Source organism: Ursus maritimus, unplaced genomic scaffold, assembly GCF_017311325.1.
Source record: "Ursus maritimus isolate PB19 unplaced genomic scaffold, ASM1731132v1 scaffold_35, whole genome shotgun sequence".
Taxonomy (NCBI): Eukaryota; Metazoa; Chordata; class Mammalia; order Carnivora; family Ursidae; genus Ursus; species Ursus maritimus.
In genome coordinates this window covers 18,116,625-18,133,332 of record NW_024426119.1, presented here as the reverse complement: position 1 = coordinate 18,133,332, position 16,708 = coordinate 18,116,625, and the positions used below count along the sequence as shown (strand labels likewise).

General features: G+C 37.0%; 1 protein-coding gene across 2 annotated transcripts in view; it reads right to left on the bottom strand.

The window, feature by feature from the left end:
- The window catches only part of RFX7 (regulatory factor X7), a 130,283-nt gene that overhangs the window by 11,212 nt on the left and 102,363 nt on the right, over positions 1 to 16,708 (bottom strand). The window contains exons 5-7 of one of the 2 annotated variants that reach the window (XM_008706007.2): positions 3,732 to 3,848; positions 2,379 to 2,463; positions 1,421 to 1,628 (exon numbers count right to left, since the gene is read on the bottom strand). The exons of the other annotated variant lie outside the window; for it this stretch is intronic. Of the exons in view, the coding sequence (XP_008704229.1) occupies positions 1,421 to 1,628; positions 2,379 to 2,463; positions 3,732 to 3,848 (410 nt within the window). The remainder of the gene's footprint in view (positions 1 to 1,420; positions 1,629 to 2,378; positions 2,464 to 3,731; positions 3,849 to 16,708) is intronic. 2 annotated transcript variants of the gene reach the window in all.

The window sequence follows — 16,708 nt, the reverse complement described above, 5'->3', positions numbered from 1 at the left end:
TGTCAGCAGGGGTAAGAGAAAGAGAACACAGGAAGCTGAAGAGGCCCTATCTTTTAAAACCTCATTTTTGCCAGAAGATAAGAAGACAGCATGATGTAATGCAGTTAACCTGGTCTTTTGAGACCAATGAATTGGAATTCAAATCCTGGTCCCACTGTTTATCTGGCCATGGACAAATTACTTAACCTCCGTAAGCCTGTTTTCTGATCTGTAAAATGGAAGTTAATACCACCTGTCTCACAGGACTGCTGGGGGGAGAAATGAGGAAATATATGCAATCTACCCAGCTAGGTAAGGCTACCCAAGCACTCTTCTGTTCATGTGTAAGTGTAAGTGAACAGATTTAAGTCATACAGTTTACAATCTAGACAAAGAAAATCATGACAAAGTTTTGATAAGAGATTATTTTGCTGAAGTGAGGCCTCAACTGACAATACGATGAAAGAATAGAACAATTTTATACCCCCCAAATACGTAAAGCTTCTGATAAGTATAAAATGGAAAGAAAAATAATTGTTAAAATTATTAAGATTAAAAAAAGTGAAGTTATTTAAGAAAAGTGAAGTTATTTAAGAAACTATAATTCTGGCTGGGAGAAATCTATTATAGATTTTAAATTATTTACATTTAATAATCAGAATCATCATCTCTGGAAAACAAGTTTCACATAAATACATTTTTCACAGAAATTATAATTTCTTACACTAATAATACAACTTACTTATTCTTCCTTAGGTTTATAAGGTATGACTGAAATGAGACATTTAAAAAACTGCAACAGAACAGGTACTTTACACAGCTACTAATTTAGGAGGGAGTTGTTTATTCCAATACTGTCAATTCCTAAACCTATCAAATGAAAAAATCCTTATTTGAACAAAAATATTCATTTGTATATTTTAAAAAAATCACTCTTGCTATTTTATAATAATGCTTCATATAGTTTGCTTTCTGTGACACTAAGGTACCTCTCACATTATCCAAAGATCATTTTATTTATAATTATTAGTTTCTAATAGGAAGCTAGCAAGTCATTTTAAAAATTTAATCTTATCTAAAATTTATTAATTTAGACACACACATATATTTAAAAGTACATATACACATATTCTTTAAATTTTAAAATAGCACCGGAAAAATTAATGAAATACCAACTGGGAAATCTTAAAGTTTCATGTTTCAGCAGAGCAATATACTAAAGAAAAACTACAGCTTTAAGCCTTATAATGAAATGACTATAATTATCACTATTTTTCTTGGCTCAACAAACCCATCTGAACTTAGAGTTAAGTGAAGTGAGGGTAAACTCATAAACACTAAAAAGACAAAGAAGTTCTCTGGCGAAACTCTACTTTTGCTACGAACTCTAAAATGCAGTAACACCTCTGTCCTTTTTAGCTTGTTAATGGTAATTTTGTACCTGGTGGTGCTGCTGCCATTACTGTTAGAGCTGCCATCGACTTGGTGCCTATATAATGACTTTTTACAAGGAAGCGGGCTAATTCCAAGACTGTGTCAAATGGCTGGCTTAACACTTTCTGGGCCCATTCACACACAAGACGGCAAGCAGAAGAGATAACTTCCTCATCAATATTTTGAAGCTGCCCAGAAGGTTCAGTTCCTTCCAACTAAACAAAGGAAAAAGGAAAAGTTAACTTAGAAAGTTCAGAGAAATATAAACTGAAGCACAGCGAAGACATGTATTCTTAATTAGAAGATGTAATCTAGATCTGTCGGGTCAAAGTTGTATAAAATGCCCTGTTGGCGGGCATAGAAGAGCCGCGCAAATAAGAGGCCGATGCCTGCACCACCGGGCCAGGGCACAGCCGCCAGGAGCACTGGGACTGTAACACCGAAATGGTCGTGAAACATATATGAAGGCTAAGGGATATTAGGAATCTTTCTAAAAGACTTTTCTGACATCAATAAAACAAACTATGCCACTAGCTGTATTTTCTCTTCTTTGTACTTTTGGCCACCTCAAGTCTTTTGTACACCTAGGTGGTATTAGATAAATATATAAGTAAATCAAAAAGAAAAAAAAAAAGACATTCATACTATATTACTCCACAACTTAATTTTTCCTCTTGACTATATATATATATACATATATATATATATATATATAGTCAAAATACATCATGGATATATTTAGATTCTAGTTAGACCTATGTGCCTCCTAATTTCGCGAGCCATGTTGACGTAAGTCAGATATGCTAAAATTTTTCAGCCACTGTTAAATCTTTTGTTTCATTTGTTTTGTAAAAGGCATAGTTACTGGTCCCTGGTTTTACCCAAATGAGACAATGCAGTATGCATTTCAAGGTTGATATTAAAGTATAATTCTACTTATTAAAAAGAAAAGGCAGAATTCTTACCCCATCTCCAGTTTTGTGAAAATCAAGATTGGGCAGTGTTGGCATATGAACAAAGGCTTTTTTCCTCAGTCCACTGTAGCAATATGTAATAAACAGTTAAGGTCTAAAGCATTCTAAATTAAAGGAACTGCTTATATGTAATTAGCATTTGAGAAGTAACCATATATAAGAATAAAATCAGCACGAGATAACATCTACTTTCAGAGTTTTTCAGTAAGAGAAACCTCAATATTATAAATTCAGGACACTTTCACTCTTTTGAAACTAGAAGAGTCTTTGTAGAATGTTACCGTCTTAAATGAAACAAAATGATTCTCATCTGTTATACATTTTATGAATAAATGTTCCTAATAAGGCTGTGCCAACCACCAGTAACAAACAGGTCAGGAGGAAAGGAATATCCAGATGGAAACCTGGCACAGCACAGGGAAACTTTAGCCCAGGGCACTGGGACAAAAACAACTCTTAAGAGTGTCACAAGGGCTTTAACCTTTTCAGTTCTTTTTCCACTGAAACACACAGGATTATCACCTGTAACATGCCAAAGACCCATCAAGACAGTTTTGCTTGTACTCAGAGAATGAGGATGGGTCACGCAACAAGTGAGCAGAGAGCACCTGAAGCTGTTTTAGAAAAGCAGTGTCTCCTTCCTCCCCCTTTCCTCTCATCTCCTCCATGAAGCAGGTTTCTGGGCTTTGAAAAAGGCCAAGGGCTAAGTAAGGAGAAATAATGTTTTTCTAATATAAAGACCCTTTATTTTACAATCTTCTTCCAAGAGTCAGAAGGACTTTAATAAATTCTTTATTTTCATTTCCTTCTGTTTGCTACTAAGTATGTCTGTCATAAGAGGGACCTTTCCTATGCTCTGGCTTTAATTTTAATACAGGCTTTAAATGGTTGGCTGAAAAAATACTTTAAAGAGAATATAATCTTCCAGGACAAGTTCCACAGGAATTTTTCCTGAATGGTGTATATTTTGCCAAGGAGATCCCAATGTTTCTAAATTACAGGAAGAAGACAGCTAACCTCTTTCTCCACTTTTACGGATATGATTTACAAGAGCTGCACTGTGGCCTATCTCAGTTAATTCTTATTGTTAAAAGGAGATCAGGCCATTAAGAACACACATTACAGTCACAGAATATGGTGAAATCTATCATAATCCTAAAACCACTATTTATTATTTCTCTTGCAGTTTGATATATAGCCAGGAAAATAATGTTTGCAGTTATTCTAAGAACTTTGAGTCGTTTATACTTGTTGACTTAAATTTACTTCTAAATATAGTTGCTAGTTGAACTACAACAGCAGATGTTCTAAGTGATTACTAAAAACCATTCCGGTGAAGGATATTTAGATTTGCCTCTTGTGCCCAGACGACGTGCCTTCATGTTTGGAAAGACATTTTTCATGATCTTTCCAAAGTCAGCAGCACTTAATGGATGGTAACCAAGATTGTCACAATAGCTCCTGCAAAAGAAGGAGGGACCAATTTAGAGCAACACAAATCAGAGTCACACAGGACAGTGCTATTGCAATACAATTTGACCACTTTACCAAAATTCGAAACCACATCCTCAAGTCATTCACCACAAATTTCACTGATCATAATTCTTTGGAGACTAATTCAGGTTTAGTTAGCTTGTTTCATCCTCAGGATATATAGTACCACTGCTTTCAAGAGCATCCAAAAAACTCACTGTAAGAGATACCTGCAGTGCAAAGTTTTCCAATTAGAACCCAACCCTGCACTCTGAGATGAGCATATTCAGCTCAACCAGTAGGGCTCTACATTTCCACATATGTATCAAATTCATGTACTGAGATAATTTCCAATATACGCACATTATGCAAGTCAGACAGCAGAAACAAAACTGTATGGTTTAAAGTAGAAACATGATATATTAGGCCTAAAAGGGACTTCAGGGATCTATACCAACAGTCTCATTTTACTGATAAGGGAAAAAAATGAAGGCACAGAGAGAGATTCCAAAGGTCCAGTGTTCTTCCTTCACCTCCACCACTTCTATTATTGCCAGGAAAAAGTACTTTGTAAAGCAGTAACTTCAAGTGGGAACAGGGAAACAAGCCAAGTCTTAACTGCCACTGGAATCAGGTGTTCTGTTTTTCTCTCGATCTGCAGTCATAGGGAAAAAGCCAATTCCTCCTCTACCAGTTCAGAGGCAAGCCAAGGCCACATCTCATCCTGGCTACCAAGGCCTTCCTCAGTAATTGTTGGCCTTTGGGAGAACCACTACCTGAGAAACACCAAGGAGGAAGTCAGAGGAATTCCAGGGGAATCCAATCACATTTCCCCACCTTGCCTCTTATTTCAGCATTGACCAGAGTAGCTTCTTAATAATGTCATGCAGTGGGGAGCCAAAAGGAGATTTAGGAAGAAGAAACAAAGGAAAACAACTGGAAGGCCTGGGGCTATAATGGTAACTGGAACTTCAGTTTTTGTAGACTGCTGAATATACTAGCTGTTGCTAAAACATTATAAAACATCATATATACTTAGATATATATTTATATTACATTGTATTATATATGTGATAGAAATATATATAAGTATATATTTATATCATATAATACATTCCTGAAATGACCTGAATTTAAGAAGTCAAATTGGGTGAGGCTTAGGAGGAGGTAGGGACCCTCGGGAGCCTTAACAGAGACACTAGGGACAGGTTTTGGAGACAACGGTATTATTCTTGATTGTGCCCTTCCTATACGCACACCAAATTCCACATACTTCTGGTGGGGGTGTGGGGAGAGAGGAAAGGAGCTAACATGTATTGAGAATTCCTTTACAGGAAGTATTAGATTAAATATGTCATATTTAACTTGAGACTACATGTAATACTCCGAGTGATTCAGGGGTCAAGGTTTAAGGTACAAAGTGAAGAGGTGACTATTTTCCAGTGCTGACAATTTAAATGAATTCTATCAAATCATAACCATTTCAGTAGCAAGTTAAGTCAGTCATTTTTATGGTTTAAATCAGCAGAGAAGGAAAATGTAAATGAAGTTGTTCTGCACCTCAGAGACTTGACACGTTCCCTCTACCTGGAAAAACTACTTTTCGTATTCTTCAAGTCCCAGCTGAAATGTTATTTCAGAAGTGTTTCTAACAACTACCCTATCTAAAGCAGTGCCCTCCTGTGACACCCTCATAGTATTTACCTATCAGTGTACTCTGTTTTTCTCTTCTCATGACGTATAGTAATTATGTAACAGCCAATTGTCTGTCTCTTCCGTTAGGCTGTATGTTCACCCAGGGCAGAGACTCTAACTATCTGGTTCACCACTGTACTGTCAGCATTAAGAACAAGAGATTTAAGAGTCACATTAAGTTTTAATATGACATTAAGTATGTCACACTTAAAACAAGGAACTTTAGGGGGGCGCCTGGGTGGCACAGCGGTTAAGCGTCTGCCTTCTGCTCAGGGTGTGATCCCGGCGTTATGGGATCGAGCCCCACATCAGGCTCCTCTGCTATGAGCCTGCTTCTTCCTCTCCCACTCCCCCTGCTTGTGTTCCCTCTCTTGCTGGCTGTCTCTATCTCTGTCGAATAAATAAATAAAATCTTTAAAAAACAAAAAAAAACACCCAAGAAACTTTAAACACATAAGGCAATAAAGAAAACACTGGCCACTGGGCTCCTATGACAGTACTGGCCTATGTATGGGCCTAAAAAAACTGACACCAAATAAAGAGAAGCAGGGCAATGAGTCTAATGAGAAATGTAATATATCCATCCTATTCTCTCTCTGGGATTTAGGTTTTAATGTTTTTTCATTACACTAGTACACCAAAATTTTTTACTTTGGCAAAAGGGATGTCTGAAAGATTGGCAAAGTTAAGTATCAAGAGAATCAAATGCAAAATTTGCTTGTTAAATCCTGAGCGTGACTTCAGAATGTGAAATGTTTTTTGATTCTTATTTATTCCATTAAAAGAGAGGGATTCTGGGGTGCCTGGTGGGTTCAATTGGTAAAGCATGTGACTCTTGATCTTGATGTCATGAGTCTGAGCCCCACATTGTGTGTAGAGATTACTTAAAAAAAAAAAAAAAATTTTTTTTTTTTTTTTTTTTTTTAAATAAGGACATGTAAAAGAGAAGAATCCCCCTTTTGGAAGAATGATTTTTTTTTTTTTTTTACAACGACCTTATCTGTAATATATTCTTTAGTGGATAAGTATAAAAAGTACCTTGTAGACATATAAACAGCTCAAGTTATTCCTCCTAAAAAAATAGTAGGCAATGTTAAGAATAAAACTGCTTATGATTCAAAATTCTATACTTTGACATCTTACATGTCAAAGAGAAAACAGAGTCCCAAATTAAAAGCAACCATACTGGAGCAGGTCCCCAATTTCTTTAATTTTATGAAATCTCAGAACTGGCAATGATTTCAGAAGCAGTACAGCTGAACTTCCTGACGGACGTGGAAATGGCCATACTCCTAAATAATGGGTTACGTCAATGTGAACACTTCTCCTGATAAGGCTCTATATTGTAAGATGGCCTATTCAATTTTTAGTGGTTCTAATTTTCAAAGAAAAAGGATTTCATTATTAAGCCCATTCTCCACTGGGACGATACAGATACTCAATGATTTTGTTTTAATCTGAGGAAATATTTTTAGGTTACCTATTCATAATTTTGAAACCAGTGCTATGTAACAAGCTATAGATTATTCCAGGTCATGTGGAGATCTTGGTTAGTTTACAACTGGTTTTCCTGGTTCAAAACTTAAACTGTAGGTTGACCAAGCAACATATAATGTCAGTTATGATCAGAACGGCTAAAATTAACAAGTCAGGAAACAACAGATATTGGCAAGGATGCGGAGAAAGGGGAACCCTCTTATCCTGTTGGTGGGAATGCAAACTTGTGTAGCCACTCTGGAAAACTGTATGGAGGTTCCTCAAAAAGTTAAAAATAGAAATATGCTACAATTCAGCAATTACACTAGGTATTTATCCAAAGGATAAAAAATAGTGATTTGAAGGGCACATGCACCCCAATGTTTATAGCAGCACTATCCACAATAGCCAAAACATGGAAAGAGCCCAAATGCCCATCAACTGATGAATGGATAAAGATGTGGTGTGCATACACACTCACACACACACACACTCTGAAATATTACTCAGTGATCAAAAAGAATGAAATCTTGCCATTTGCAATGATGTGGATGGAACTAGAATGTATATGCTAAGTGAAGTAAGTCGGAGAAAGACAAATACCATTGATTTCACACATATATGGAATTTAAGAAAACAGATGAACGTAGGGGAAGGGAAGAAAAAATAAGATAAAGAAAGAGTGGGGCAAACCACAAAAGACTTTTTTTTTTTTTTTTAAGATTTTATTTATTTATTCAACAGAGATAGAGACAGCCAGCGAGAGAGGGAACACAAGCAGGGGTTGTGGGAGAACAAGAAGCAGGCTCATAGCGGAGGAGCCTGATGTGGGGCTCAATCCCAGAACGCCGGGATCACGCCCTGAGCCGAAGGCAGACGCTTAACCGCTGTGCCACCCAGGCGCCCCAAACCACAAGAGACTCTTAACTGTAGAAAACAAACTGAGGGTTGCTGGAGGGGAGGTAACGGGGGTGGGGTAACTGGGTGATAGGTATGTGATGTAATGAGCACTGGGTGTTATAGGCATCTAATGAGTCACTAAATTCTACATCTGAAACTAATACTCCACTATATGCGAACTACTTGAATTTAAATAAAATCTTGAAAGAAAAAAAAAAAGATACGGTGTCAGTTAACACCTAACTCAGTGTCAGATTATATTTACCCAAGACTTAAAAAACAGGAAGGAACAATGGTCCGTTCACAGAATAATCAACATTCTAATGTCATTCTTAAAATGAGATCTCTTGTTTTTTTTTTAATCACATTCTTTTTTTTACAGTACACTTTCAAGACTTTGAAATTAAGCCTAACTCTCAACATGATCATCAACACATCACTCAAAATCTTTGGTAGCAAGTCAATCTTTAATGTTTATTCATGCCACTTACAAATTAACTGTAAAAGTTAAACATTGCTTAAAGTTACAAACACATAAACAGAAGTCATAAAAGACTAGGGCAAAAATAGAGCCTTAGGCTACCTTACCATACCTGGACATTTCTGAGTGCTCTGTATGCGTCACATTATTTAATTCTCCCAGTGACCTTGAGGCAGGTATATATGTATTTTTTATCGTGCAGAGTTGTTTTTATACTCCTCTGAGACACTAAGTCTCAAACCATTAAAGAGGAGCTCCTGTTTTCTTATAGATGTAAAAAAAATGGCCATAGCATAATTTATATGAAAACATGCACACAAATTTCACTACATGTAAAATGTATAAGCATTATTTATACTGCTGGAATTCAATAAATGTCAATTGATGAGGACAGTGATACAACAGTCTCTAAGATGCACTCGGGCTGTCTCGCTGCAATAGCCCATGACTACCTATAAAGTATGATGCAAAAAGGTCATCCTACACTACCAGGTAGAAAATCAAGGAAGACAGCATTACATGTGTATAAAATGTCATAAAGTAGAACTACTTTTACTTATATGAACATAGACATATTCTGGGTAGCAAAAATCTGAAATGGCATAGTGTCAGCCATAGATGGCTACAATTCATGGCATACTACTGTCTTCATGCATGATTTCTAGATCCATACCTTTGATCCCCTTCACCCACTCCCCCCAACCCCTGCCTTTTGCGACCACCAGTCAGTTCTCTTTATCTATGAACTATTTATTTTTTAAATTTTTTAGATTCCACATGAGAGATCATATAGTATTTGGCTTTCTTTGTCTTACTTCACTTAGCATAATGCCTACAAGATCCATCCATATTGTCTGAACTGGCAAGATTTCACTTGTTTCTTTGATGAATAATATTCGTGTGTGTGTGTGTGTGTGTGTGTGTGTGTGTACACCAGAATTTCTTCAGCCATTCATCCATCAACGGACAGTTAGGTTGTTTCCGTATCTCAGCTATTGTAAATAGTGTGATGAACATGGGGTTGCGTGTATCATTTTGAATTAGTGTTTTCATTTTTGGATTAAGTACCCAGAAGCAGAATTGCTGGATCATATAGTAGTTCTGTTTTTAACGTTTTGAGGAATCTCTGTATTTTTTTCCATAGAGGCTGCCTGCACCAATTTACATTCCCTTTTTTCCCCATTACCTCACCAACGCTTGTTGTTTCTTGTCCTTTTGATAACAGCCATTCTAACAGGTGTGAGGTGACAGACCTCATTTTGGTTTTGATCTGCATTTCCCTGGTGATTAATGATATTGAGCAACTTCTCATGTATCTGTTGGCCATCTGTGTGTCTTCTTGGGAAAAATGTCTGCTTAGATCCGCCCATTTTAAAAAATCAGTTTGCTTTTTGCTATTGAGTTGTGTAAGTTCTTTATATATTTTGGGTATTTTCCCCTTATAAGATATATGATTTGCAAATATTTTCTCACATTCAGTAGGGTTGCCCTTTTATTATGTTGAGCTTCCTCTGTCGCACAGAAGAATTTTAGTTTGATGTAGTCAAACGACTGTTTATTTTTCCTTTCGTTGCTTTTACTTTTGTGTCAGATTTTTTAAAAAAATCACCAAGACCTATATCAAGGAGCTTACTGCCTGTGTTTTCTTTTAGGAGTTTCATGTCTTACATTCAAGCTGCTAATTAATTTTGAGTTGGTTTTGTATATGGTCTAAGATAACAGTCCAGTTTCACTCTTCGGCACGTGGTTGTCCTGTTTTCCAACTGTCCTTACCCCATTGTCTATTCTTAGCTTCTTCTGTCATAAATTAATTGCCCATATATGCATGGGTTTATTTCTGAGCTCTCTACTCTGTTCCACTGATCTGTGTGTCTGTTTTATGCCAATACCATATTGTTTTAATTACTAGACTTTTAACAGCATTTGAAATCAGGAAGTGTGATGCCTTCAACTTTGTTCTTCTTTTTCAAGACTGTTTTGGCTATTTGGGATCTCTTGTGGTTCCATACAAATTTTAGGATTCTTTGTTCTATTTCTATGAAAAATGCCATTAGAAATTTAATAGGGATTGCATCACATATGTAGATTGTTCTGGATATAGACATTTTAATAATATTATTTCTTCCAATCCATGAGCATGGAATATCTTTCCATTTGTTTGTGTCTTAATTTTTTCCTTAATGTTTTATAGTTTATAGTATACAGGTCTTTCAACCTCCTTAGCTAAATTTATTCCTAGGTATTTATTCTTTCTGATACAATCATAAATGAGACTGTTTTCTTAAGTTCTTTCTGTAAATTAGTGTATAGAAACACAACAGATTTTTGTGTATTGATTTTATATCCTGCAACATTACTGAATTCGTTTATTAGTTCTAACAGCTCACCGATGGAGTCTTTAGGGTTTTTGATATATAATATCACATCATCTGCAAACTGTTTTACTTCTTTTTCAAATTGGATGCTTTTAATTTCTTTTTCTTGCCTAATTGCTCTGGCTAGGACTTCCAATACTATGGTGAATAAAAGTACCAAGAGTGGGCATACATGTCTTATTCCTGATCTTACAGTATGATGTTAGCTGTGAGCTTGTGATATATGGCCTTTATTATGTTGAGGCATGTTCCTTCTATACCCACTTTGTTGAGGGTTTTTAATCATGAATGGATGTTGAATTCTGTCAAATGCTTATACTGCATTTACGGAGTCAATCATGATTTTTATCCCTCAGTTTGTTAATGTGGCATATCACATGTCGATTGATTTGCAGACGCTAAACCATCCTTGCATTCCCTGGAATAAATTATTGATAGGTGTGTACTTACTGCCATCTTGTTAATTGTTTTCTGGCCGTTTTTGTAGTTCCTCTCTGTTCTTTTCTTCTTCCCTCACGCTCTTTGTGGCTTCATGGCTTTCTTTAGTACTATGTTTATACTGCTTTCTCTTTATCATAGGAGTATTTACTATAGGTTTTTGCTTAGTGGCTACCAGAAGGCTTACATATAACAACTTATCTCTACAGTAATCAAACAACTTATGTTTGATCACATTTTAAAGCTCAACATCTTTACTCTTCCCCTTCCATGTTTTATGTTTTTATATCTATCTTATATATCCCTTAATTATTATAATCATAGTTATTTTTACTTTTGTCTTCTACACTTCACACTAACTTTGTGATTATTTCACTACCTTTAGTATATATTTGCCTCTCCAGTGAGATTTACCCTTTCACATGTTTTCTTGTTACTAGTGTCTTTTCTTTTCCACGTAAAGAAGTCCCTTTAACATGATTTAGTGGTGATGAACTCCTTTAGTTTTTGTTTCCTGGAAATCTCTTTATCTTTCCTTCACATTTCAATGATAACTTTGTGAAGTAAGGTGTTTTTGGTTAGAAATATTTTTCTTTTAGCACATTGAATATATTCTGCCACTCTCTTCTGGCCTGAAGATTTTCTGCCAATGAATCCGATGATAGCCTTATGGGGTGGGGGAAGTTCCCTTTGTATGTAACAAGTTACTTTTTTTTGCTGCTTTAAAAATTCTCTCCTTATCTTTAAAAAATTTAATTATAATGTATCTTGGTGTGGGTCTATGAGTTCATCTTAATTTGAACTCTCTGGGTTTCCAGGATCTGGGTATCTGTTTCCTCCTTACGTTAGGGAGGTTTTCAGCCATTATTTCTTCAAATAAGAAATTTCTCCTTTTTCTAGCTCTTTTCTTCTGTGACTCCTCTGATGTGAATGTTAGTCTACTGATTTTGTCCAGTAAGTCCCTTAAGGTATCACTGTCTCATTCTTTTTTGTATTTGCTGCTCTGATTAAGTTCTATTGCCTTATCTTCAAGCTCACTGATCTTTTCTTCTGCTTTGTTTAGTCTGTTGTTGAACCCTTCTAGTATATTTTTCAGTTTGCTTATGGTATTCTTCAACTCTGTTACTTCTATTTGGTACTTTCTTACATTTCCCATCTCTTTGTTGAAGTTCTCACAATGTTCATCCATTCTCCCCCCAAGTTCAGTGAGCATCTTTATGACCATTACTTCAACTCTTTATCAGGTAAATTACTTAAGTCTGTTTCATTCAAGTTTTTCTTTTTCTGAGGTTTTAGCTTGTTCTTCCATTTGGAACATATTCCTCTTTTTCATTTTGCTCTACTCTGTGTTGGTTTCTATACATTAGATAAAACAGCCAACTCCCCCCCTGTCTTGAAGGAGTGGTTTCATGTAGGTGAGCCTTGTTGTTCAACCCTGCCCTACCTCTTGGCTATCTCAAACTTTTGTGCTTGTCCAAGTAGTCTGTTATATTTTTAATAGGTCCCAGTAGGTAAGTATATGCCAAGACCTGTTAGTGTCCCAAAAAGGAGGATTTCAACACCTAGAATCAAGCTAATGGGAAGCCAGATCCTCAGGTAGCAGCTTTTAAAAGTATGCAAACATATATAATCCTATGGGACTACAAGTGTAGCCCCACTGGCCATCAGAGCCAGCAATCTGGAGGTGTCTTTTGGGTGACAAATGTAAAAATTAGGGCTCCTGATGAGTCTGCAACCTCTCTTCTGAAAGATAGTGGTGAGCTGGAGCAAGACAGAGGGAGACTGTGGTGTCCACAGCCTGAATTCTTTGAGACCAGCTCCACAGACCTCTACATGTAGGCCAAACCTGAATCTGCCCCCTCAGATCAAAGCTCCAGGACAAGCAAAGAAGCCTCCTACATAAAAAGACTGGGAAGTGTGCTGTCTGTGTAGTGCCTTAGAAGTGGAAGCCTTCCAAGAACTATCTCTCCATTTGCCACAGTTCTGTGAGACCCAGGAATGCAAGACCCCTGGACATCAGAACCGGATGATCAACAGGTATCCTCTGGGTGGCAGATCCAAAAACGGAGGCACTAGACATAAAAGCCAAGGTGCCAGACGTGTAAAAATTCCCTCAGGGAGACACTGGCACTCTGAAGCACAGCAGAGGGAAAATGCAAAGATAGTGCCTGCCCTCAGATCTCTGAAAAGGATTACAGTTAACCTTAGATGCATATTTAATTAGAAGCTATTCCCTAGGATGCAGCCATAATTAGCTAATAGGTCTCCTCAGAAAGACCTAGCCTCTTGTTATGCCCTGGGGCTAGCAGTTGTTTAAGAATTCTTTTTCCATCGATGACAGTCCTTTGGGACCCACGAGTGTTAGGCCCCACTGGCCACCAGATCCAGGTGATGTGGAGGTATTCCCTGGCAGCAGCTATAAAAGTCAGAGCACCGGGAAAGGGTATAAGTTCATTTCTGGGTGACGCTGATTATTACAGTCCCGTGGGACCAGGAATGCAGCTTCCTGGCCTCGAGAGGCAGGTGATCAAGAGGCATCCCATGAAAAGCAGATGCAAAAATCAGAACATCAAATGTGTATAAAAGGTCCCTCCCAGGAAACACTGGTGGTCTGGAGCATGGCAAAGAGAGGGTGCGAAGATGGTGTCTACTAGTCTTTGTCCCTATATACTGTTTCAGCGGGATCTGTTAAATTAGATGCCTGCCCCTCAGGCAGATGCTCTAATACAAGCACGTAAGCCTCCCTCACTTTAAGCAGTCTGCTGCCTCTGAGTACAGGCTTTGTGTGGGTAAGTCCAAACGTGTCTTTAAAAGCTGTGTCTCAGATTACTAGTCTTGTGGATCTTGAGACATGAGCCCTGTTGGTTTTCAAACCTAAGATGTTTTGGGAACTTACCTCTTAGCGGTTTAAATCTTAAAAGTTGGGGTGCCCAATGTGGGGTTCAACCCCCTTGCTCCTTATGGAGGAGCTCAGGGTTTTGAGTTCCCTCCTGATTACGGGTTGCCAGACTGAGAGTGGGGTTTATGGGCAGGCAGACTGTGTCCTAGCCTCTCCTATCCACTTCAGTGTGGTTTTCTTCTCACTTGCCTCATGTGTAATCATCCCTCAGCCAGTCTTTAGTTTTTTTAAGAAGAATATTTTCCATATTAGGTGAGGAAGTGAGTTCAGGAGCTTCCTACATCACTATCATGAACTGTTCTCCTCAGGCATTTTTATTATACACATAGCCAAGTGTATAGAGAGCTTGCATAGAGAGGTGAATCTGAAAAGAATTTAGTTATCCAGCCTAACCCACTCATCTTACAGATAAGAAACTATTGCTAATTAGTGGCTATAAGCAAACTGAATGATTGGAAGGCAACCAAAATTATATCATTACATTTCCCCCCAATATTTATAAAGAGAAGAATTTTTTTTTAACTTTTTTTTAAAGTAATCTCTACACCCAACGTGGGGCTCAAACTCACAACCCCAAGAGCAAGAATTGCATGCTCTACTGACTGAGCCAGCCAGGAGACCCTAAAGAATTTATTAGAAATTATTAATTTAGGGGTGCCTGAGTGGAACAGTCAGTTAAGCATCTGACTCTTGTTTCGGCTCGGGTTGTGATCTCAGGGTTGTGGGATCAGCAGAGTCCGCTTGGGGCTCTCTCTCCCTCTGCCCCTCCCCCCAAAATAAATAAAATAAATCTTTAAACAAAAGGAAAAAATTATTAGTTTTCTTACTAAAAGCCTTCTTTATAAGAGCCACGCTATTATTTTGGTGAGGCTTAACATTCATGTATTACAGATGTTAACAAATAGTATGGGAATTTAGAGAGGTCTCAAAGACATGGCAGAATTATATTCCCTTAAAAGTTTAATCAAACAATACATTTACTAGGTAATCTGGAAGACAAATGATATAAAAATAATATGGTCAAACATCTAATTAGTTTGACCCTTTGAAAAGTGGAACAGTTATTGAAATTCTCTAATATTTTTCAGGTGCAATTAGCTCTTGAGACTCTCGAGAGAAAACTCTTTGAAAGTGCCTAATCTTGATCATAAACAGATCTGATTTTTCTTATTGTTTCACATTCTGGGCAGAACAATATTACACAGCTAAGTTTGAGGCATAGCTGAAGTCCACTGAGCTCTGGCATTTGGAGAGAAAACTTAAAGAGAACACTGGAGAGTGCACAGCATAACTATGTGATGGTTTGGTGTCTCAGAGGACAGAAGAGCTGGAAAAACACAGCGTAAGTTTGTTAGGTCAGTTACGGTGTTTTTTAGCCTAAACCCTAGAGAGAAATTTAGACTTGTTAGTAATACTATTAAGCCAAGTTTAGACTAAGATAAAATATCACTTTTGAAATTCAGGCCATCTTATTTTTGTGGTTAGCAATTAATACAGAAACAATATATCTGAAAAAGTACTTTGTTTGAAGTCAACAAAATTAATTTTAAAAGAGTTAAATTATAATATAAGTAAACATCATGTATGACCTTATTAACCAGGTGTTTCCTTCCAGTTTGCCTTTCCTTTTCCAAGGAATTATTACCTGTAATTTTAATTCTTTTTTTTTTTTTTAAAGATTTATTTATTTTAAAGAAAAGGAGAGAGCACCTACGTGCACAGGGGCAGGGGCAGAGGGAGAGGGAATCTCGAGCAGACTCCCTACTGAGTGCGCAGCCTGATCTCATGACCCTGAGATCATGACCTGAGACGAAATCAAGAGAATGAAATCAACCAACTAAGCCACCCAGGCGCCCCAATTATTACACATGATTTTATGTAATAATCCTAAGAAAAAAAAGGAATTTGTGTCCATAACTATTTAATCATTGTAAAAGAGTTAGTATTCGGGGCGCCTGGATGGCTCAGTTGGTTAAGCGTCTGCCTTCCGCTCAGGTCATGATCTCGGGGTCCTGGGATCGAGTCCCACATGCATCTCCCTGCTCAGTGGGGAGTCTGCCTCTTCCTTTCCCCCTGGCCCACCCCCACCCCACTCATGCTCCTTCTCTCAAATAAATAAATAAAATCTTTAAAAAAAGTTAATATTTCTTTGATTATTTCTTAAGAAAGGCTTGATTTCTTACTATTGCCTATGAGAGCCATTTAAAACAACTATCTTTTTGGTCAATTTGGATTGTATCTTTTTAAAAAATGACTATATAAATAAAAAAAATATATATATATATGTATGTTGATTACACTCTGTATGTAATGCTAACTTTTTTGGTACCCTTACTTTTATTTTTCAATTACTTCAGTTCTTTATTTTAAATTAACCTAACATAAAATGTTCAGATTATATGAATATAGATAGTAACTGCTTATAGTTTAAGAATGAACATAAAAACTGAAGCAGCAGGCCTTGGCTCAATGAATTCCTAATTAACTATCTCTTTTCTCTCAATTCCCATCCAAATCCAATTTTACTATACTAATAGTTCTTCAATAGTTTCAAACATTTCTGAAATAATGTTAGTTAAGAGGA